Raw genomic sequence first — 24,830 nt, forward strand, 5'->3', positions numbered from 1 at the left:
TTTGCTTTCATGATCTATTAAGCATCAAGCTTTTAATTGTTTTGGGAGTACCAAATGAGTCTATGAATCTTCACAACATTTGTAGTTAAATTTCTATTATCATTAGAAACAACTTCATTGTTCATTAACCTAAAGGAATTCAACATAGTTGATATTAAAATATTTAGTGTACAACAAGCCAGATATTCAAACAACAATATGCAAGAATGTATTTGACAACATTACTTAATATTCTCATATTCAATCAGACAACTTCATTTTTGACAAAGGAATGCTATCCCAGGGGAATTTAGGAACAATGTTAGAAATCTTTTGCTCCTATCTGATTAGATGCAACTCAGCAAACAAAACTGTACAAAATGTTCCAAAAGAGTGGAGTATAACCAGTCCTCTCACATTGCTCTCTTGAACATGTTGGGATACATTACTACTGACAATTGACCTGCAACAGCATATTCTGGTGTATGATCTACAGGGTAAAGAGTCATATATGCATTTGTGTGTGCATGTGTGTCTAACATGCCAACAATCAGCCTAGTAATATCAGCAAAAGTACTCATTGGGTTGCCCCTCTGTCTTTGGTATTGCTTCTGAGTCCATGCTAGATCGTGCAGACAGAAGCCTGTTAGACTCATCTGGGGTGTGTCTAGTCAAGTATTCTCCTTCCACTCCTTTAGTTTTGGCCCCCGGAGACAGACTTTCAAATGTGACATAGGACTCTTGAACTTCCTTGGGTTTCCGCACTAAGCATTTTTTGCAGCGCCTTTTCAATGCCCCACAGCAGACCACTAGGGTCAGAGGCACAGCAATGACACAGGCCACACTGATCACCACCACATTAATGAGTTTTTGGGTTCCACCGGCACTGGCAACTTCATCTGTGGAAAATATGATGCATTGCTCCTTCCTGGGGATCAGCCCTTTCACACAGACACACACTATGTATTTGGTCATTGGCATCAGCCCGTCAATGGTGATCTTAGTCTTACCTGGCTCCACACTGATTCTGCGCATTTCCCTTTCTCCAAAAATGGCATAGAGGACACTGAATATGGTTGTGTTCTTTGCCTGAGGAGCTTTCCAGGCCAATGAGACACTTTGATCCGTGTCTCCGATCACTCTGACAGACCTCACTATACGTTCTGGCTCCTGTTGATCAGGGAGTAGACTTGATAGAAGATTTCTTGGATTGCTATTCTGCTCCTTAACCATATTCTGTGCCTCATTCTGGAACCCTAGATTCTCTTCTGTGTTAACACGGACTGGTCTGGCACTTAATGCAGGTGAAGTTGAGGTTGTGATAACGTACCTAGCCACCAGTTTATCATTGTAAGCAGCTGCTTCCATCCCGCTCACCTTCCCATTCCATACTCCTTTAGAGTTAGCATTAGGGTCATCAGTGTCTTCAGAATCAGTGATGATGAGGGATATGAAAGCCTCTGTAGCCCCCAGGAAGTTCTTTGCTTTACAAATGTACTCTCCAGAATCCAGATAGGAGACTACAGGCAAGCCTAGAATAGACCAGCTCATTCCATCACTCGAAATTTCTTGGTGCACTGAAGAAAAACCCAAACAAACATGGATATTATGTAAAATAGTAAGAAGATGGATTCAGCAAAATTACTATTATACATAGCAGAATGATCATTTTGTTAACCAAAATATGAAATCAAAATAAACCTAATGAAAGGATATTGGCTGTTAGTTTACTGTCAAGATCACTTTAGTTGATCTAGTTCATCCATACACCCTCTTCCAAAAACTATGACGAATTTTTTTCAGGGCAAAGCCAGAATTGGAAAACAAGCTAGGAAAGATTTCCCCATCCTTAAAAAAATTGTGTATATAAAACACTGCAAGCATGTGCATGAATGAGAGTGAAGAAAGTTGTGTTTGGAAGAGTCAATATACTTTTCTACTTATGATTCACATGAAAGAAAATCACTGCTCAAGAGGAGACTGTCTTTCAAGATGTTCATATGGTAGCTTCTAGAATGAATAAACAAAAGACAATGGATGGGAAATAATACGCTGTTTGCTGTAAAATTAAAGTGAATATTTATACCATGTTACATACTGAGCACCTTACAAAAATACAATCATGTTAAGATCCAGCCTTTTGGAGAAGGAATCTTGCTAATAAAAATTGAATCAAACCAACCAAACAAAAAATTGAAGGCTTTTCCATCTTGTGGGATAAGTATTCACTGAGCGGGGAGGTTCAGCAGAAAACAATTTCCAATCTTCCTGTGACCATTCTAAAATACTCTTACAGCTAGAATGAGAGCAGTTTTTCCTTTCATTCTTTCAGAAAAGTTAATATTTCAAGCTGTCATATTATAGTGTTCATAAGGTTCTCCATCACTGAGAGGTACTGTATTTTTTCAGACAACTCCTCATTGAAAGGTGGTAACGCCATTTTAATGTGGCACAAAATATATCAATCTTGACTGTAGCTAGAGTAAACTTGACATACACTTCCTAGAATGCATTCTTTATTTTGCAGGGAGGGACTTTTTGTTTGTTTTTAATGTAGGAGGCATGTTTTCAGCATGATATGTAGGCACTATCATTGGTAGCAGCTGCACCACATCATGCACAACAGAGTAAAGGCTTGTGAAGTTCACAAAAAAGGGACTTCTATTACAAGTCATTCTATAGCTGTGAAAAAAAAATTATATTCATTCCCTGTCTCTGTGGCACTGAAGAATCCCATAATACTTGAAGGACACACAACACAAATCTATTAATTTTGTATAGATCTTATAAGGAAATTATTTAATAGGCTGGTCCAATAAGCTAATACCATTCAGGGGATCACAATTAACTTTCTGAACTTGCACCCTTAGGGAGAAATCCTGGCCCCAGTGACATGAATAGCAAAACCTCCCATGACTTGAATGGGTCTAGAAATTCACCCTTCATTTCCAGGTTCTGGAAGACCTGTGCCCACCCACATGCCAAGGGAATATCTCTTGTTGTTCTCTTTAGAGACTAATTCTGCATTCAGATGATATCAGATCCAACCTTTCTTGTGAAAGGAAAGATCACCATGATAGGGGGCATTTAAAGGGAACAATGACTATCCTGAAGAATCCCCACTATAAGGGGGAAAAGCATTCAAAGCAGAGTTGGTCTGAATTTTTCCATTGGAAAATGCCAGTTCATCAAAAGTGAAATGTTTGCAGAAATAATGTTGATTTCAATGCAACTATATTTTCAAAAAATGGGCAGAGGGGAGATAAGAATTTTGACCTTTTTTAAATTGAAAAATATTTTCCATTTTGAAAGGACTTTTTTTCAATTGTTTTTCAATATTATCTCTTTTTTTAATAAAAGTCAAAATCAGAATGAAACATCTCAACCAACTCAAAATAAATTTTGGGGAGAGGGGGTTGTTTTGCAGGAAATATTGAAATGTGATAATTCCTGTCCATTTTGAAATGGAAAAAAGTCAAAATTGAAGATTTCTCTGAGAAATGAAAAGTTTTGTTCCCACCAAACTCCAATTGAAAGTCATTTTAATTTTGAGGGTGAGACTTAATGAGACACTGTATTACATGCTTTACAGTCTTGCTTATTGCGTATGCTTTCAATAACCTTTAGGGGTTTAGTGACTTTTTCCTCTCAATATTTGTTTCATTATCTTACCAGGGCTTTTATTATTCCTTCAGTTTTCTTGTCACCTGCAAATTTGATCTTGGTTGCTTAACATCAAAGAAACATCTGACAGAGCTTTATTAATTGTTTTGATAGCAGTTCACCATTGCAGACATGTGAAAGCACATAATGGAACCTCGGTCAGCCCACAACTAGTTTTTTAGGAAGACTGTTTAATATGTAATTAAAACTAATTTTACACTGCCTCTTATTTTAGCTTCACCCTTGTGATGCAAATAGGTGTGCAAACCACCTAAAAGTACTTTGCAGAGAACAGCTTGAGATCCACTATTGCAGTACATTTGTTGTGGAACATAGAAAACATAACATACTTGATATGATAGTTTATTATATAAACATTAATATATTCACACTGAAGTATGGGTTAGTTGTACGAGCTTCAGGAAAAAAAAACCCCATAAATACTGTAGAGGGATACAACATTAACATTCACCTCTTACTAACTTCCTGAGGGACAGCTCAGTGGTTAGCACATTGGCCCACTGAACCCAGGATGGTGAGTTCTGTTCTTGAGGGGGCCATTTAGGGATCTGGGGCAAAAAAAATAGTTGGGGATTGGCCCTGCTTTCAGCAGGGGGTTGCACTAGATGACCTTCTGAGGTCCCTTCTAACCCTAAAATTCTATTTTCTTATTCAACATGAGGCATATACTTCTATTTATTTGGAAGAGCTGAAGCTGATATTTGCTTCAGGGTGTGCAGAAAACACAAGCCTACTTTCCAATCACACAGTGTGAAATAAAGAGCCAGAACCCACCTGTGCCATTGAGCTGATTACCATCAGCCCGTCTCCAGCTGAGTTCAGGAATAGGTACCCCAGTAGTACCACACCGCAGTAACACAGTGCTACCCAGGATGGTCTTCACTTTGGCTACAGAAGTATGTACAACAGGGCTTTGACATTTTCTTAGTTCAACTTGACTGAAGAAGACTCCAGCAAGACTCCGTGGGGTAAAGCATTTCAGTCTTGGCTCTATAAATGCTATGTTAGGAGACTGGAAGTTTAGGAAATGCACCATTTCATACAGACTGCAGTCACACATCCAAGGATTGTCCTGCAAACCTGTCAAAAGAAATCATGATAATCAACATTTCCATTGCTTATTTTTTACTTTATATTCATTAACGGACAAGTGGTGACTGGCTTATAGTCTGTTTCCAACTAGGGGCATTTGTGGCCCTGCATGTGGAATATAGCCTTGGAGTCCAGAAACCTGGGTCTTAATTCTCACTATATGGCTTGGACCACTCTGAGCCTTACTTACCCCATCAGTAACATGGCACTAACACAGATTTATAAACTGTTTTGGCATCTGTGGATGAAAAAGTACTATGGCAGTGCAAAGTATGATTATTCATACAATCAAAACAGATTTTTAGGAGGAGTAAACAGCCTTTCCTCAGTTAACATTGCAGTCAGCTTCTATATCTTTGGCTTGAAAAAAAGAATTGTCCTGCTGTTTTTGAGTTGCTGTTTTGAAATTTTGACTTTTGTCTAAAATTTCTTTGTCTCCCTCTAGCTCAAAACTGGCTATTTGGGCACTACACCTTTAAATTTTCCACATAGTTATATTTCTTTGGAAACTTGTACACCAGCTATATTTGAAGAAAACAGTTGACATGAAATCAAGCAGTTATTAGCAGTTTAGTTTTAAAGCATTTGGGAGAGAGGCCTTCCTCATTAATGTCAAATGATGTGAATGAGAAATTTTTGCTGTCACTTCAGTGGGAGCAGGAGCAAATACTAGGTAAATGCATGAGCACTTTCCCATCCACTGGCTGGTTGTAGCGCACAAAGAACAGATGGCTTCTTTTAAAATTCAGAGAACCTTTCCTTTAGATAAATTAGTAGAGGACTCTGTTTTTAGATTTGTAGGACAAAGGTTCTAGTGCAGATGTTTGTGGTTTGCTATAGAAAGGTAACAATCGTTCAATACTGAATGCAATCAGAATCCCATTGCATGATTGATTATAATCCCTTTTCTATCTCAAAAAGAAAGGAAGATCTTCATGCTTTCACATTTTTCACATTATCAATCTCACAGGCAAATCACACATTTCCTGAAAATTTTGATTCAATTAAGGTTAAACAACTAATTTTATTCCTTTTCCAGTTTCATAAGATATCTAATTTTGATTCATTTCCCTCTGTCTGCCCAAAGAAATCACATTATAACAAAAACTGTGAAACATGGGTGGATTTAAACAATATCCCTTAGAAAAAAAATTAAATATCAAAATCACAATAAAACAATGCATATCTATGAATCAGAGTTAAAGTTGTTGTATTGTGATAAATTATGTATTTCTTTACCCTTGAAAAGAGTGATTTGCTTGTTTAAGATGTAAGTAATATAAGGTCTCATGTCCTTAATTGTTCATTTCTTTGCTTTTAAACTCTTGGGCTCAGCAAAAGAAGTGATAGATATATACATTCTTGTCACTTAACTACTTTAACTGGTTTTAAAATGAAGTTATTGGGTTTTGTTTGCTTTGGAATTAAACATACTTTATTACTCAAAAAATGATAACATTAGAAAAATAATAACTTTGAGATGTTTAAGGGTTCAATTCAAGAACGCATCCCTAATTCGAGAAAGTATGTAAGCACATACTTAACTTTAAAGTTGATAGGACTTAAACACATGTCTAAAGATAAGGACATGCTATCTTGAATTAGAATCGACTTAAGCAGGAGTTTAAATACTTTTGTGAATCAGAGACTAAAGTTGAATACCTAAAGTAAAGCCCTCATGATGGGATGCAGTGCAGGTGCTACACTGGATTTTGACATAGCTGACCATGGGAGGATCACTGCAGATTAGGCATACCCTCAGGCAACCTCCTCTCTTCTGCCAGCAGTTCAACAAGCTGTCATGGAAGGATGGACATAACGTTCTACTAGCACACCTTTGATGTGCAGATGATTCTATACCTGCAGTGGTGCTATGGCCTTGCCTACAGTGACATATTTCATGACATTTCCAAGCATTGTACTGGTGGAAACAGTTTGGGCAGGGCACAAGTGTTTTTACCCTGATCTGATCTAACACTACTCAGAGCAGGTCTACATGATGCAATAATAAACATAGTTTTACCCTGTTTATACTAACACTTCCAGCATTTATACCACTTAAGCAATGGCACTGCTGGTAGCACATCACTGAGATTCTAATTTAGACACAAAGTTGCAGAAATACCAAGGCTACCAGTGAATAAAGGATCTGTGAATGCTACACAGTTAGTATAAATGCAGTTCAGATCACGAGCAACTGACATCTCACAGAAATTATTAAAAACGTTCTGCTGAAGAAGAAATGCTGCCTGTCTCATTCCATGCTATCAGTGTTGGGAAGGTGTTTTAAAAGTGGTGTGCCTTAGCAGCAGGACATTTTTTACAAATTTTAAACTAAATACATTAAAACTCAGGGAATGGATGCTGGATAGGAGCAAGGCTGGGGAAATACATAAAAAAAGAGTCCATAAACATTGTCACATTTCTAAACAGATTTATATTGGCTGCACCCAAACCCCTTGTGAGTTTGCTGTCTGCAAATGTTCTAGCAAGTTAATTTACAGTCAAGAATGCTTAGAAACCTAGCAAAAGTAAGACAATACTACAGAAGTTAACTGGAATATTCAGAGAAGTTAACTTCGTTTTCTGATTCTCAATCCCTTCCTGAAATCAAACTCTTGATGTATGATCATTCTATTTGTCCTCACTGGACACCTTCACTTTTCTCCTCTGATTAACATATCCATATCTGAGAGATATACAAATGTCCTATCTAAACTACAGTGAATCCAGTTGTTAGATCAGCTCTGCTACTGTTTTTCTGACCAACGTGCACGCAGATATTTTTCTGTGAGTTGTGCTAACCAAACCATACTGTATAGACCCCATGGGCAGGTTGCAGTATGGTTTTAAATATGGTCATAGCTTGGTTCTTCAAAAGGCTTTTCTCATGTTATTTCAGCTCAGCCCTTGGCTATGGACCACAGATGCCTCCTATGTCTGCATGTACTCCTTGGTTCCTATAACATACAAGGAGACTATCTATTTATCTACTCAGTAAAAAGGACTAATGAAAAAAATGATCCGAAACCCATGTTCAGTGTGCACTAAAGGGCAAAAAAAAAAAGCAAGCAAAATGCCAGAATGCAAAAAGAATTGGATGAAGATACTATAATGCTACTGAGAAAATAAATGGTACGCCATCACCCAGAATACTATGTTCAATTCGGCCAGGCCTGTCTGGAAAAAAATAGTGGAAATGTAGGGAGCAACAATATAGGCAACAAAATAATTAGACAAGAAAAAACATCCATATGAAGAGACTAGAGATTGAAAAGGTTGGGACCTTCGACAGATGTATATAAAATAATGATAGTACAGAGCAGTGGTTTTCAACCATTTTGGACCACAATTCAAACAATGGCAAAAGCACAACCCAAACAATGGCATAAGAATTGTCCCACAATCCACCATGCCCCACAATACTGTGGAATTTAGACTCTGGGTTGATTTTGTGGCCATTTTGTGGATTACAGATCATGTGAGAGAGGGGGCAGCTGTTGCTGCTAAAATGAGGGAAGACTGAATGGGCAGGAGGATTGTTACTAGAGAGGTTTGGTGGTTGGTGGATGAGTAGGCTTGGTACAGTTGGAGTGGGAATGAGGGACTTTTTCATCCTTTCTCATTCCCCATATGCACACAACACTCATCTCTGAGAGTTGAAAAGCACTACTCCAAGGGGCTGTGAAACTGGCTGCACAGCCTACAGAGAGACAGTTTCTCCAGCCATAGTGCCAGGCCCTGTGTGGGCTGACAGGCAAAGGGGGCCTGAACAGGGATTAGGATTAGGTCTTTCCTTGAAGTAAATGGGAGTAAGGATAGCATTGGAATTAACATCCAGAATTGACCATGATGGTTCAGAGATAGCTAGATGAGCATTCTTATAAGACTATTGCTCCACCCTTCCCATCTCCTTAGTATTGTAATACCTGCAATACACCAGCCAGGACCAGGAACACCTCATTTGCTCATGGGCCTTTCCTAGTTCTTGCCTTTTTTACAACCCAAAAGGAATAACTTCCACTGACAATCTTTCTCTGGGAGTGAAAATAAGACATGACCATAAAATACACACTTTTTTCTCTTCTAAACTCACAGTTCAGCCATTTGTTTGATCTCATGGCAACACTTTCCTTTTTCAGTTCAGGACACAAAGCTCATAGACTCATAGACTCTAGGACTGGAAGGGACCTCGATAGGTCATCGAGTCCAGTCCCCTGCCCTCATGGCAGGACCAAATACTGTCTAGACCATCCCTAATAGACATTTATCTAACCTACTCTTAAATATCTCCAGAGATGGAGATTCCACAACTTCCCTAGGCAATCTATTCCAGTGTTTAACTACCCTGACAGTTAGGAACTTTTTCCTAATGTCCAACCTAAATCTCCCTTGCTGCAGTTTAAGCCCATTGCTTCTTGTTCTATCATTGGAGGCTAAGGTGAACAAGTTTTCTCCCTCCTCCTGATGACACCCTTTTAGATACCTGAAAACTGCTATCATGTCCCCTCTCAGTCTTCTCTTTTCCAAACTATACAAACCCAATTCCTTCAGCCTTCCTTCATAGGTCATGTTCTCAAGACCTTTAATCATTCTTGTTGCTCTTCTCTGGACCCTCTCCAATTTCTCCACATCTTTCTTGAAATGCGGTGCCCAGAACTGGACACAATATTCCAGTTGAGGCCTAACCAGCGCAGAGTAAAGCGGAAGAATGACTTCTCATGTCTTGTTTACAACACACCTGTTAATGCATCCCAGAATCACATTTGCTTTTTTTGCAACAGTTTCACACTGTTGACTCATATTAAGCTTGTGGTCCACTATGACCCCTAGATCTCTTTCTGCCATACTCCTTTCTAGACAGTCTCTTCCCATTCTGTATGTGTGAAATTGATTGTTCCTTCCTAAGTGGAGCACTTTGCATTTATCTTTATTGAACTTCATCCTGTTTACCTCAGACCATTTCTCCAATTTGTTCAGATCATTTTGAATTTTGACCCTGTCCTCCAAAGCAGTTGCAATCCCTCCCAATTTGGTATCGTCTGCAATGTGAGTTTAGTTCAGTAGATACTATGACAATGCTTTTGCAGTAAAAGTACAAACAAATTAACAATGGGAAACACTAATTTAAGCTCAAATAACCAATTCTACTGTATTTCTATTTTTCAAACAAAGATATTTGGGCTTTGGCGTAGTTGTCCAGACCTCATCTCTCTCTCACACACACACATAATCTCCCCTCTTAAGCTCCACACTACTAATGGGTTCACTATTGCCCATCTCCCAGCCCTTCCTGTCTCCCCTGCAGCTTTTTTCTGGAAGGTGATCCAGATTCTTAGCTTTACATTTAATGAATCTATGTATCTGTGTGACACATGAGCCAATGCAGCAATTGATGATCAACCACACTATCACAAACTACTCCTCAAGCCCCTACTCTATTTTTGATGCCTCATCCAAGCACTTCTTATATAAAAGAACATCACAAAGCTGACAATGAAAGACATGAATATCCAGAAAGCACTAAGCCGTTTCTAAAAATATTTTTATTATGATATCCCAAAACCAAAGGCTTTGAAGAGAATTCAGAACGATGTGCTTCATGGAATTAAAGGGAATGACTGAATCCTTGCTATTCATAGATTTTTGTGCTTTCAGTGAGAAAGCCATGGCCAGGAAGGAAACTTAGGTCCAGCTGCGCATCTCAATCCCTGGACTAAAATCCATGGACTTCATACACTATAATCACCGCTGTATGTGCACAGAGGGGAAATCTGGAGTGAGATTTAAGGGTCAGTGAGTTGGTCTATAAATTATAGTATGACTCTACCCCATTATCTCCATATATATTTCTCTGTACAGATTTCTTAAGATCCTGCCACAAGCAAACTATTCAGAAGATTGTGCAAATTTCCACAAAAAGAGTTCTATGCAATATATTGTTATAGCCAACATTCCATAACATGAAAGGGACCATGCAATAGCAAACATGTATTTTGTTTTGTTAAGAATTTATTTAGCACTTTGCAAAATGCACCAAGACACCATTTATTTTTACTAGCTTACCAAACATTAACAAAAGATACTAAAAACTGGCCAGGCCACAACTTGATTCTTTCTTCTAAAAATGTGTGGGTTTCTTTTAAGAGTGACCTTAGTGTTAGAAAAACAAGCTCCACATTTATCCATAGAAGAAGATTAGCAGCATTGTAAGCTTCTTCACACTGTGGGGACCATCGCTGGGAATAAGAGTAACTCATGTCCTCTCCAATGAGGTTGTCAGCAAGAGTGTGAATTGATGTAAAATATTAGGTTTTGTATGCAATATGACATAAAGGGTCACATTCTCAGGTGTAAGCTGAAGTCAATGTCACTCCATCAGTCTATAGTAATTGAGGATATGGCCCATAACCACTTGGAACTGCCTAGAGACCACCACTTTAGTTCATGTAGCCTATCAAACAACCAGCAGATGACAACAACCTTAAGCCACCCTGAGATGGATTTGAATAAATAATCTAGAGATAAAACACTCGTAGCCAAGCCAAACTTCTCAGTATGCTCGTTGCAGAATTTTATTCTGGGCTACTGCACTAGAGGTGGCTTACAAGACAATCATCTGTAACTTGATTTTTCTAATGCAAAGCCACCTCCATCAAAAAAATGTCATTCTAGAATTCATGGCTGTTCAGATAGTGTATGAACTGTAGCTGTCCTCACTTTCAACAGGGAATCTATTAGCCTGCAGGGGGACTTTAGGAACAACAATATATTTCCATTAAAAACACACTTTCTTCCTAGAGTGAATGAGCAATATTAAGGTACTGCTCTTGTATGTTGCATGTTTGATATTCCTCTCAAGCGCATTCTAATTTGCCCTATTTTTTTAACTCTCTTACCTAAGATGATCTTGGAATTGTCATTGGGGAAGTAAGGAACTGCCTGGAGGTTAGCCCAGGTTGAAATAAGCTCTTGAGGAAGAGTTATCAATTTATTGCTAGACAGATCCAAGTAGGTGATGTTCTTGATGTAACGAGCAGCTTCTGCTGGTATTGAAGTGAGTTCATTATTGCGTAAATCCAGCAGCTGGAGCTGGGGCATGTCTGCAAGAACTTCCCATGGAAATAAGATTAAATCATTCCCGTCCAGTCTCAATTCCTGTAACCGGCGGAGACCCCTAAAGGTAATCACACTGACACTAGCCAAAGAATTGTAGGGCATCCAGAGGTATTCCAGGTTATGGAGAGAATGGAAAGCTTCTCCTGGCACTCTCCTGATGGCCGTCTTTTCTATTCGAAGTTTAGATGTATCACCTGGGATGTTCACAGGGGTGAGCGTCATCTCTGGGTCATTGCACAGCACAGTTCTGATTGGAAAAAACAAATATTAAATTACATTTCTATAGTTTGAAATTTTTTTACTTTATTCTAATCTGTGATTTGTACATGCTTTTCTCTTTTTCAGTCCCTTTGTTTTCTTTTCAACCATTCTATACATATATGACAGCTATGTAAAAAAATCAAAGCAATTTAAGTACATAGGATCAAATTCAATCTTTTTGTAAATGAATTAAGTGAGTTGCACTTATTTATGTTAGGTATGAATCTGGCACATGAAGTCTTTCTTCTTATTATTTTTAATTGACTTTCTGAAAATTTTGACCATAACATTCCTGCACTAGAGAGTATGTCAGTACATGTTAAAACACAGTTTACCAGTTGAGCCAGGAGATATTTGGCTAAAGAGCCAAATATTAAACAAGCCTCTCTGAGGTAGGGGGTCAGAGGTGTTGTGATAACTGATCCTACAAATTTACCCTAATTGTGAGCTCAACCGTGAAAAGTGAGTGAAAGTTCATAAAGTGTAACAATTATCTATGACAATCAATGTTGATGGGAAAAGGTGCAAAAAAGAAGCGAAAAGACTGAATTAGTCCAAATAAGGCGGCTTATTGATATAATTCAAGGACTGTGTTAAGATCATACTTGGTAAACAAGAAAAGTTTAGAACTGGAAATCTATGAACCGAAACTGGTGTGTTGGAAATTAGGCCTAATTGGTTGACAAAACAAAGAGAGGATGGATTATTCCACCCATTGCCTTTTTTGGGCCCTTCTAAAAGAGACTTTGAGGCAGAAAAGGGGAAACTTTTTTTACCACCACCATGGTTGCAGTGGAAGGATTGTTATCATGACACACGATCTTAATACTCCAGTGGGGACACTTGGGCATTATTGCTGCACCAGCAAAGACCCCAGTCTGGTACATGTGAGATCTTGCTCTGTTTCTCCCACCCTCATGTGCTCCTTTCTGTCCCTCACGCATCTTCCTCCTATTCTCTCTCTCTCTCTCTCAGCTTTTCACTTGACTCTGAAACCAACTGTACTGAACAGCACCAGTCCAGCAAGATGAGATGGCCTATCCAGCTCTGCTCAGCCTGAGAAGGACCAGTGAAGGAGGAGGACCTGACCAGACCAACCAGATGATGTTCCTGACAGAAGAAGTGAGCTGGTTTCCAGAGCAATAGCTGTCATGGCTAATCTGTCCAACCAAAGCATCCACCTATGACTGACCAGCTGCCCAGTATCCTGAGAATATCAACAAAAGCCATATTTCCCATATCTTTACTATCCTATTTTCCACGGGGGGAGGTCTCCCCAGGTAGGGTTAGCTGCCGTGGCGGGGTGGGGAAATGGGGGAAGTCTCCCCAGGCAGGGTTAGCTGCCATGGTGGGAGGGAGAGGTGGGGAAGTCTCCCCAGGCAGGGTTAGCTGCCATGGCGGGGGGGAGAGGGGGGAAGTCTCCCCAGGCAGGGTTAGCTGCCATGGCGGGGGTGGGTGAGTCTCCCCAGGCAGGGTTAGCTGCCGTGGTGAGGGGGGAAGTCTCCCCAGGCGGGGTTAGCTGCCGTGGGAGGATAGGGAGAGTCTCCCTGGGCGGGGTTAGTTGCCATGGGGGGGACGTGAGGGAGAGGGGTTAGCTGTTGGGGTGGGGGGTATCTGCTGCGGGGGGGCTCCCTGGGTGGGGGGGCTGAGTTAGCTGCCGTGGAGGGGGCGGGGTTAGCTGGGTGAAGGGTGCAAGGTGGAAGTTTTGCCTAGGGCGCAAAACTTCCTTGCACCGGCCCTGCAGACATCTTAGAAAATACAACACAAAATGCACATCAGTTCACCTGACAACAAGGGGAAAGGGGGAAAGGCAAATTCTTAGCATGAAATAAAGTTTAATTTATAAAAAGTAGCAGAATCAAATAAGCATGTTGTACTTCATATGCTAGAAGAGGTACTATGAGGGAAACGTAATATGATAATCTAAGGACCATCTCCTAATAACTGTGGCTGGTTAATAAATGGAATATTATAAAACCAGATCATTTTTAGCTGAAAGTGACTACTCCTGTACTATAGGTGCAAATAAATAACATAGCTAAACTGCTCTTGCTAAATGAGGCTTCCTAGAGTTAAATGTTCTCAAGCTTCTAGATAAAATTGTTCATTCACAGCAGGTATACAATATAGTTACTTTCATTTAGTACTTCTACAATGGCATTAAATCTGTGATGGAAGATGCAAATACAACCCCAGGAGGCTGAGGAAAGAAATGCTTCACCTGACTCTCAAGCAACAGGGTGCAGTCAAGACTCAGCCCAAAACTGATAGGCTCTAGAAGAAGGTTCATCCAACCCTCCTTAATTGAGGGCTGGGGGTTTGGGGAAAAACTAAGAACAAAAAGAAGAAAATAAGGAGACAGAAAATTCTTCTCAGTAATGCATTTCTTTTCTGTGAATGGCACAGAGGTTCAATAATACAAGAAGATATTACACTGTAGCAATGTGCACTTATGCTACGGATGATATTTCCAGATGATACTATTGAGCACTGAACTGTTTTTCTATGGGATAAACCCCTTCTACTACTGGGAAATCTGCTGTTTTTTCACTGAATCATAATATAGAGAAAATGACAACAATTATTCACCTTAGGGAATGATATACACCACACTTTTTAACAGTCACTGGAAGGTAATTCCACTACGGCCTCTTTGGGATAGCACTGATTATTTTTTGTTGCATTCCTTGTCAATAACTACAGGCAATTTGTGTTACCACTGTACTTCTCACATAGAAAGCTACTGGTGGTACTTCTATCACACCTGAACAGTCTTGAGGAAAATTTTACCGACATTCAAAATCTAGGTGGCAGTTTTTAATTTCTCTTTGTTGAATTCCTCCATTAGAACCCTGTCTAGAAGAAATATGTATTCCAAAGAAAAAGGGATTGCTTTCTCTCCCTCTCTCTCTTTTTGTATTGTGAATATATTGTATAAAAGCTTGTCCTGTGTCCCATTAAGTAAAATCATTGCTTAATTACTATATTTTAAAAAGAACGCCTCCTCTACTAACATCTTAATTGTATTTCATTTCAAAAATAAAGAACTGGTCTTTGTTGAGATTTTGTGGAACTGAAATAAATCATTCTCAGATTTTACATTTAATGTATGGAATCTGCCTGAGTTTTCTTCTGGTTTGGAGATTGTTTTCTTCTAAAAGAAATCCTCCGATTAAAGGATTTGTAAGTAAATGGAATAGAGGGCAGTACCCTGTGCATTGTTGAAAGCACTGTACTAAGCAAGCCTGATTAAGTCTCTGAAAGGAGAACAAGGTGAGCTAGAATTTAAAGACATCTTCCGCACATACAAAGTCCAGTATTTTCCATTTTATTCATCTTTCACCATTATACTGATGTTAATTATATTGCTTCTACCCTAGTAGAGAAGATCACCAAATGCTTTCTCTGAAATCAGATTATAGTGTGCTCAGAAGCTAATCCTTCTGCACATAAAGCTGTCATACAAAGTGATTGGGGAAAATAACACACAAACAAATAGCCATGACACAAGCCGTGGTTTTTTTTTCCCAGACATCCTTACAAAGGTGACCACAAAATCTTCCAGATGAAAAACAAAGAGAACAAACATACCTTGCTTTTGTTCCTTCATTGATACTATAGAAGGTGCAGCTACATTGGGAAGGGCAAGTGCAGTGAGCCGAAGGCAATCCTCCAAAAACTAAGCAGCAGACCAAGCCCACCGTGATCCACATTGTTACCTGCACATGAGGATGACTTCCAGATACTAGACAAAGTGAAGATTTTTCTCTATTGTTTTGTCCAGGGACTGGTCACATCTTGTTAACTCTCTTTCCATTTCATTCGCAAAAGGATCTTCCAGCCCTCACTGAATCCATCAGATAAAAAAGGATAGGCAGGGGATTAAGGATGGGGACTTGAGTTATTTTCATGTAGGTGCTTATTGCTTCCGGGAATCACACAGACAAAGCATTTCTTCCCTCAGCGAGCAGCACCAATCCTGGATTCCAATAGAAAGCCAGTGATTGTTGCGTGGAACAACATAGTCTTTCTGTGATTCTAACAATAACAACATAAATATTACTTTAATAGATATTGCCAGTAACTCACTTTCCTGTAGTGATTTCTTGGATATTCAAAAAGGGTTCGTAGTACTGAAGGAATCTGAGCCACTGAGAATATACAAAAATATGGAAAACTGTTTTATTGATTTGTGTTTTCTTTAAAAAACAAAAAGAGCAACAGTTTAATGATTGATTAATTTTGCCAGTATGACCAATGTTATAAAACTAAGAATGATACAGTAGCTAGAACTTTAATAAAATACTAAATACATACATTTTCCAGGTGTTTGTCCCAGTGCTAACACATTCCTTAAAGACTACCCATCCCAAGACTGCTTACTGTGCTTTGATGAGGGACCTTGCCAAATGTTTACAGAAAGTCAAAGTAGACGTTATCAGCAGGATCACCCTTTCCCACATGTTTCTTGACACTCTCAAAGAATTCTAATACATTGGTGAGGCATGATTTTCCTTTACAAAAGCCATGTGGACTCTTCCCCACCATGTTCACTGATGTGCCTGATAACTCTGTTCTTTACTATAGTTTCAGCCAATTTGCCTGGTACTGAAGTTATGCTTACCTGACAAAAGTCAGATGAAAGTCTTCACATCCTGCAATATAAATGTAATAGGGCTGATTCTGAGCTGAATTACACTGATATAAATTAGGAACAATTCCAGAAAAATCTTGGCCCCCACAAAGCTAATGGGAGCTTTGCATTGACTTCAGTGGAGCCAGGATTTCACGCAATGGTGTTACTGCTGTGAAAACTAGTGTAAATGAGATTAGGATTCTTTATTTTGTGGCACACTGCTCAGTGTTTCTGGATTCAGCAAAAAGGCTTCTACCGCTCCTACAGGACCATTTCTTTTCTTTTTAACACTAGTCTATTTTCTGTCACTTTCCATCTTCTCTACTGAGGGCTAAGATCAGAAAAGAAAAAAAACCTCAGGAATGAGATTTCCTTTGGTCTTGTTACTGGCCCTTAGATCAGAAAGCATGACCATTATAGTTCCTCCTTTCAGTGCTTTCTTAGTAAGGAGTAGCCTTGGCTCTGCCTAGTTGCTATCCAGTTGCTCCTGTGGGAAGCATCTGGGCCTAGCCCCTTGTGCTCCCCTGAGTGCCAGAGGTGAAACTGAAGTTCCATCCCTTACAGACCCTTGCAAAGCAGCAGTGAATCCTTACACCCACTTATGCCTCTGTGTAACCAAGTAAGGGCTAGGCACATTCAAACTTTAAGTAGATCATGAATATTAAAAAAAAAAACATTGACTTGCAGGGTTTCTACCTGATTATGCCATGAAGGAAGGATTTGTCCTGAAGACCTGCTAGGAATGTTTCCCCTCAACACTCAGATATCTTCCAGAACTTCTTGGATGTTGAGAGACTGAGAAAAGTGAGTGCCATTCATTCAGAGGTGCTCAAGGCTTTCCCTGACTCTCAGATCTGCTCAGCTCCTACAGAAGCACTGCTTTCCCACCAGCCGCTGCCATCAAACTTTCTCATCTGAGGTGGGGAATTATCTGTGTGGTGAGGGAACCCATATAATTTGATGCACATAGGATCTGCAGAATTTATTCCAGCAACCCATGTAGGGTAGAAGTGAAGGATAATGCTTCAAAGAAGGACCATCCCCTCAGACCCACACTTGCCAACACTCTTCACCGACAACCCTCCCTCTTATGGATAAATTGCTTTTGTGTCTCCCTTCAGATACGTAATCAGTTCAGCACTTCATTAAAAACTTCTGAATTTATTGCAGGAAAAACTGACACATTACTGAATGTTAATGGATAAATTACAGTAAGAGCAGTGGACATTATTTCTAACACAGAACCTTTACTAATGCTTTTACTATAGAATATTTATACCATAGAATTCATATTTAGTTCTTCATCAGAATGAAATATCACTAGCAATTGTATTATAACCATGGGGAAAGAATTCAAAGGAATTAGAATTTCAAGATAACGTATATGTGATGTGTGGGCTAATTATTAAGTAGGAGTTTACAGTGCCATGATTTTGTAAAAGATTTCTCACCAGTAACTAAGTGATGATTTAGATCACAAGTCTTTCAAAAATCATTTATTTTGAGGAGTGCTCAAAGGATATTTTCCCAATGCTGTTTTTATATTTAATGTTTATTGTTCTTTGAGAAGAACTTCAAACAGCCCCTTATTTGTTTCTTAGATATCTGTGTGGTATGGGGGACCGTCATTAATGGCTGAGCTTCCCAGAGAGAGTGCCTGGTCCAGGTGCTGTGAATCTTATGTTGTTGTTATGCACAGCCAGTTGGAACCAGACACAGAATAAAGAAGAGTCCTTAAGCACTGTTAGCACAGAGTGATCTATGAGCAGCAAATGGTACGAGCAGTGGGGTGTTTGCCAGGCCCTGCTGACATCTCAAGCAAAGAAAAATATTTGGAATCAGCCATTTCACCCAAAATTTCTCCCCATAGGTAGTGGAAAATGTTCCCTTTGTATATATTTATTTCATTCTTTTATGTCTATATACAAGTTAAGGGTTCTGTCTTTTTTGCTACAATAACCAATGTGTTTACTCACTCTGTTGATTCATTTACATGCATGCTATGATTCCCAAAGCAATAAGCCTACTCAGCTCCTCTTTTAGCCCCTGCCTTAAGGTGAGGGGAACTTGTGTAGAGGCATGAATTGTGGGGCAGTTGGGCTCTTTCAACTTTATTCTGTGCTCTGTTGAGATCTTCCCTATCCCTCAAAGATAGAGAGATTATTTTTTCAGCTACAAATAGTCTCTGAATAGAATACAATCCTGGGAGAGATTTGGTGGTTGCAGACACAACTAGAAGAGCATTTGACAAAAGGGGACTGGAGCAAAGTAGGCATAGATTTGTTTCCACAGTCTGGAAAAAACTATGTACTTGTCCTAGATAATTATAGAAGATAATTCAGAAGATACTACAGCTAAACAAGTGATCTGCATATCAAATCTATTTTTACTAGACATGGTCTAACACACTAGTGTCAGACAATGGGTCACAGTCTAGTGGGCATGAGTTTAAGCAATTTGTAGTGAAGAATGGATTAGATGTATCACTGCCAGTCCCTATTATCCCCAATCCAACAGGCTGGTGGAAAATGGTATCAAAAAAATAAAGCACCTACTGAAAAAGTCTGTGGAGTCAGAGTCTGGTTTGTATTTAGCACTGATAAATTATAGAATGGCACCAATGAAGCATGGCTTGTCACCAGCTGACATTTTGTTCAACAGGAAACTGGAAACTATAACCAAAAATGTCTGCACAAAATATCTTATGTCAGAATCACTGGGGACTTACAGCTGTATAAGAAGATACATAAGAAAAACGAACAAAAAAATCAGTATGATTTGGAGACCAAGGAGCTTCATGAAAATGACACAGTGCAGCTCCGTGATGGGAAACAATGATCATAAACAGCCGTAGAGTCAAATAAGTCATATGAGTTTGTCTCCCCATAGGGAAGTATACTATGGAAAAATAGGCAACACTTTCTCCAAATCCCAGAAGGGACGGAGGACTACATTAACAGTAAGTACCTTTTAGAGCATGCCAGCAGGTTCTACAAAGGGCAGTTAGAGTGCAACATGTTAGAGTGTTTTACAAATCACAAACCTTTAGTGCACTTTGCCTGGGTCATGTAGACAAGCCCTCAGAGTCCCTTATCTCCCTCCCCTCTGGGTGTAATCACTGGTCAGCTTACTTTAATGCCCAGACTTCGGCCCTTCAGTCTGATTCTTGTGGCCCTGAGTAAGACATCAATCCTTATTAAATGTAGAATTCTACTCTGAAAAGTGATTCTGTAAACATTGCACCCTTTCCTCTGTCTTTATTTTCCATGCAGCTAAACAACGGGTTACCACCAAAGTAGCCTTCTGGAATAACAAACCTGTAGAAATTAGTCATTGACTTTAAGGTAGGGTTTAATTTCATGAAGGCATATTCCTCAATTTTGCCTCTGTTAAGACACATTTAAGTAATGATTAGCAGAAAGTGTCCCTTAAATAGCTGCTATTGCTATACACTAGTTATAGAAATTGCTAATTAATTACTATGGAAGATCACATTTCTAGATGAAATAGAAAAAAAAAGACCCTTTGGTAGACTCATGTAATAATCAAATAAAAGTTATGTTATTCAGAGCTTGTTGAATTTGGGGCATATGTTCATTTATTTCAGAGACAGATGCATGGCAAAAGGTGAGAGAACACCAGAGAAACCTCATGAAAAGAGATTTCCATTATTTCCAGAATGTCCATCATTTTAAATTTTCATTGAATATTCCTCACCAAGCTCATTGTGCCACCATATATTGCCTATTATTATTTGTATATCATTGTAACTGTAGATTAGGTTAAATGTTTCAAGCCAATAAAGTCTCTACCCCAAAGAGGTGAAATACAGATTAAAAAGACTGTCATATGGTTAATAGAGCAAGAATGGGTTCACTCAGGGGAAATGGAGATACAGATGGTTAAGAAATCTCTGTTGGAAGGTTATAAGAAGGGATTTGATGGCGAAAAAGAAGGGGCCTTGGTGTACAGGGAATGAGAGAATGTTCCCAGAGGGTGCACACCCTGAAAGAAGACGTAAAGTAGAGGGGGGGAGAGTAGAAGGATAAGTAAGGAGAGAGGATACTGAGGCCTGGTCCACACTACACTGTTAGGTTGACATAAGGCAGCTGATGTCAATTATGTTAGTGTACGCACTACAGCCTTGTCCCATCAATGTAAGTGCCTTACTACACCGACATACACTGAGAGGTGTAGCACTTGTATTGGTGTAGTTACAGCAAAGTAGTGTCCGTGTAGACACTACATTACCTGGTTCAGCTTTTGGCCATCTCCAGTATAGCTGTGAAATTGACAAGAAAGCTGAGCAGCTAGAGTCTCCCCACTCCCAGCTGGGCTGCTGGCTCTCAGCTCCACATTGACCCTCTTTAGTCAGTGGAAGCACTTTCAATGAGGCTGTGCACCACCAACAGAAGGAGGGTAGTGTGGACATCAGCCACCACAGTAATTACTGCAATGACTGTAAGTTGACCTAACATAGGTCAACTTAGGGCTGTAGTGTAGACATGCCCTGAGAAGAGTAAGGAATGAGAGGCATGTCAGTGCTCCCATCATTCAGTAACTCTACAATTAGCAGTTTAAAAAACACCGCTGAATCCAAAAGATACAAAAGAGGTCTCTGGACAAACCTTCCCAGGGAAGTTGTGGAATCTCCATCTCTGGAGATATTTAAGAGTAGGTTAGGTAAATGTCTATCCAGGATGGTCTAGACAGTATTTGGTCCTGCCATAAGGGCAGGGGACTGGACTCAATGACCTCTCGAGGTCCCTTCCAGTCCTAGAATCTATGAATCTATGAATATGAACACACTATGAACCAATTCAGACCTCAGTTAAATTGCAAATAACTTTCTGTGCAATCCAACACAATTTTTTTCATCTCATGTAACACAGATCTGTAGCTTGTTGGCAGTGCAGCCAACAATGCAGTGTAGGAGACACCTAGATCTCCATATTAATTATATTTATCCCTTATATAGTGCTTTATCTCATCACATTCAGGGCTGGATTTCCAGTTAGGCACAGTAGGCCCGTGCCTACGTGTGCCAGCGTTTTAGGGGCCCTAAAAGTTAAAAGTGGGTTAAAAGTTAAAACATACAGCTCCCCTGCAGGCGGGCAAGCTCCTGGTGCAGGTTGACAGCCATCAGGCATGTGGGGCTGGAGCAGAGTGAGCATCTGAGTCCGCCCACCTGGGGGCGCTGTGAGCCATGGCTGGGTGGGGTGACTGCTGAAGGTGCTGGGAGCGTTAGCTCCTTCCCAATCTCAGTTGCACCACTGCCTCTTGCCCGTACCAGGGGAAGTGAGGGAGGGGCATGGTTGGCTTGCAATTCATTTGTGGGGACAGAGCCAGAGCAGGGCTGCTGCGCTGGGCTGTGGGAGGAATGGAAGACATCCAGGGACTGCTCACCATGGGGAGAGGTACAGTCCCCACCCCTTGCGCCTTGCCTGATGCAGTGGGCTGCACCTCAGCTCAGGCTGGGAGCACCGTGCATGGAGGAAGGTCTCATACCTTCCCAGGGAGGTTGTGTTGATATTTCTTTTCGTTTCATTTTTTACAGAAAACACAAAGGTCGGCTGTAGGGGAAGAGCACTGAAGATGCTGTTCCTAGGGGCGCATAAGGTGTAACTCCGTCCCTGATCACATTGCTACAAATACTAAAACATCACTTAACTTAACATTAATGTTAAGTAATTAATTCCCTCCACATTGTATGCTACACTTTAACTTTTTTGTTTGTTTGTTTATTTAAACTCAATGTTACATTTTTAGGGAGGATAAAATGGTAACATTGTACAGCAATACACTGTCTTCCATTGGGCCTGCTCCTGCTCCAACTGAAGTCAATGAGAGCTATGCCATTGACTTCAGTGGAAGCAATAGAGGGCCCTAAATTACAGGAATGGAGCACTTGGGTACAAATTAGGCGGAACACTGGAAAAGATGCCAGCAGGAGATATAAAGTTGCATTCAGTAAAGGTATGAGGATTTGTTTTGCATACCCTGAATATAGCAGGATCTCTTGTTCAGATTTTGAGGCTATGTGTATTGGGCCAAATTCTACTTTCATTACAACCTCAACAAACTCCTGAGCAACTTCAGTAAAATCAGGGTGTGTAATTTAGAGTAGAATTTTCCTCATTGTTTTTGTTTCCCATAAAATTTAATGTAATTATTTGTCTTTATAATATCTAATTTTCCTTAATAGAATTTCTGAACCCAAGTGTGGATGGATATCAATAGACTTCGCTCACTTGGAATCAAAAGACAAATTAGAAGCTAACATGACAGCTCAAAAAGTCAAACCCTTTACTAATGAGTTAATTTCCTTTAACTGGACTCTTGGAATAGATTTATTTTTGCTTTCCCCTTTCCGTACTTGAGAAAGGTAGTCTAATACAAATAAAATAGCATATATTTATAATAAATAAAAGCTGTAAAATGCCTTGTCACTATTCTGTCAGAAAGCGGACAATTCAAGCCAGACACTAAAGCAATTTCATTAGGTAAATGAATCTTCAAGAAGCTTCTGGCAAGGCACATCTTGTGAAATGGAAAAATCCTCCCCACTGATGCATGTTGAGAGCACATTAATGCATTATGTCACTCTAAATTGGATTTTGCACTTAATGCTGATGAAGAAATCTCCTCCAGACCTATAGAACTTAAGTAATTAAGGAGACCTCTAGATGTGTATTGATGAAAAAAAAAAGAAAAGAAACTCTGATGCTCTTTGGCATGGAATATTAAAGCCTATCCATTATGTTTCTTTTAGTTATAGTTAGCAGTGAGTAACATAAATCATTACACCATAGAAAACCAAGAGTAAGAGACATATATAGTTCATGAAACCATAATTTGATCTATATTCTTTAAAAATCAATAATCAACTCTATAGGGCCAAGCCCTGACCTCTGTGAAAAGCCCAAGACAACAGGTTCTACAAAGTAAGGCTCTGTGAGGTCCAGGTAGGAACAGACTACTCCACTCAGGCCTCAGATCACCTGCAGGGCCATTCCTTGGCCTTTACAACTGCCTCAGAACTAAAGTAAAAACAACGAGGAGTCCTTGTGGCACCTTAGAGACTAACAAATGTATTTGGGCATAAGATTTCTTGGGCTAAAACATGCATCTGATGATGTGGGTTTTAGCCCATGAACGTTTATGCCAAAATAAATATGTTAGTCTCTAAGGTGCCACAAGGACTCCTCGTTGTTTTTGTTGATACAGACTAACATGGCTACCACTCTAAGAACTAAAGTAGTGTACATAACTACTGCACTCCAGTGGGAATGGGGATGGCTATTAGATCTGCATATTCATGGATTACTAGCCATGCCCCTGCCCCTCCTCTTTCACAGACTTCCCCCATTCCCGCAAGCAGTGACAAGAAAGCAGCCATTACAGATCACAACTTCTTGCAGCTAGAGCAGAATCCCCTGTGTAACCTCTTTGTGGCATGGATTCCCCCATATACAGAAACATCTGAAGATTTGGATCCTTACTGTCCTTTCTAGCCTTTTACAGAATATTAATTCTAGATGAAGCTAATGTACATGTTGTCAAGCAGATGGGCTGTCTGGAAGTGGTAATATCACTTCTCCCAAACCTTAGAAAAGGGCATGAGATCTGTATGACTCCATCTCGGGAGATTTTAGCCATTTAGCCATAACTATTTACTGAGGAAAAAATGGTGATGATGATATATTCTGTGGTATTTCTGTAGTGGAAAAAACACCATGTCTAATGAATAGGTTGATTTTTGCCTTCAGAGGTAACTTGTCAAATATAATCCCTGCATGTGTCTTACTCTGCAAAATTTCATGCATTCCCCATTCATGAGGTCAACAAACCATTCATTCACCATATACCCAGTCAGCTGTATACACTATATAAATTATTCAATTTATTCAATGAAAATGTTAAGTTAAAACTATAGCAGAGGAGAAATATTAGGCACGCCCCTTGTTAATTTAAATAACTAATCCACAAGTGTGGAAAACGATTATCTCATTTCCTTGTGAACAAGCAAAGTCTTCGGACATTTTTAACCATGAAAATT

The 24,830-nt window shown here is 39.6% G+C and overlaps 1 protein-coding gene across 1 annotated transcript; it reads right to left on the reverse strand.

The window, feature by feature from the left end:
- Positions 1-543: 543 nt before the first annotated feature.
- Positions 544-15,848, reverse strand: LRIT1 (leucine rich repeat, Ig-like and transmembrane domains 1). The gene is made up of 4 exons (XM_050959096.1): positions 15,727-15,848; positions 11,655-12,121; positions 4,438-4,743; positions 544-1,556 (listed from the first exon to the last, which is right to left on the reverse strand). Exons 1-4 carry the CDS (start codon positions 15,846-15,848, stop codon positions 544-546), a joined length of 1,908 nt encoding a protein of 635 aa, XP_050815053.1.
- Positions 15,849-24,830: the final 8,982 nt, after the last annotated feature.

Source organism: Gopherus flavomarginatus, chromosome 6, assembly GCF_025201925.1.
Source record: "Gopherus flavomarginatus isolate rGopFla2 chromosome 6, rGopFla2.mat.asm, whole genome shotgun sequence".
NCBI lineage: Eukaryota > Metazoa > Chordata > Testudines > Testudinidae > Gopherus > Gopherus flavomarginatus.

Coding starts and splice junctions, on each gene's coding strand:
- LRIT1 (XM_050959096.1), bottom strand. CDS start 15,848: ATGTGGATCACGGTGGGCTTGGTCTGCTGCTTAGTTTTTGGAGGATTG. Junction 12,122..15,726: donor AATGAAGGAACAAAAGCAAG/GTATGTTTGTTC, acceptor TTTTCCAATCAG/AACTGTGCTGTGCAATGACC. Junction 1,557..4,437: donor TAATCAGCTCAATGGCACAG/GTGGGTTCTGGC, acceptor GTTTTTCTTCAG/TGCACCAAGAAATTTCGAGT.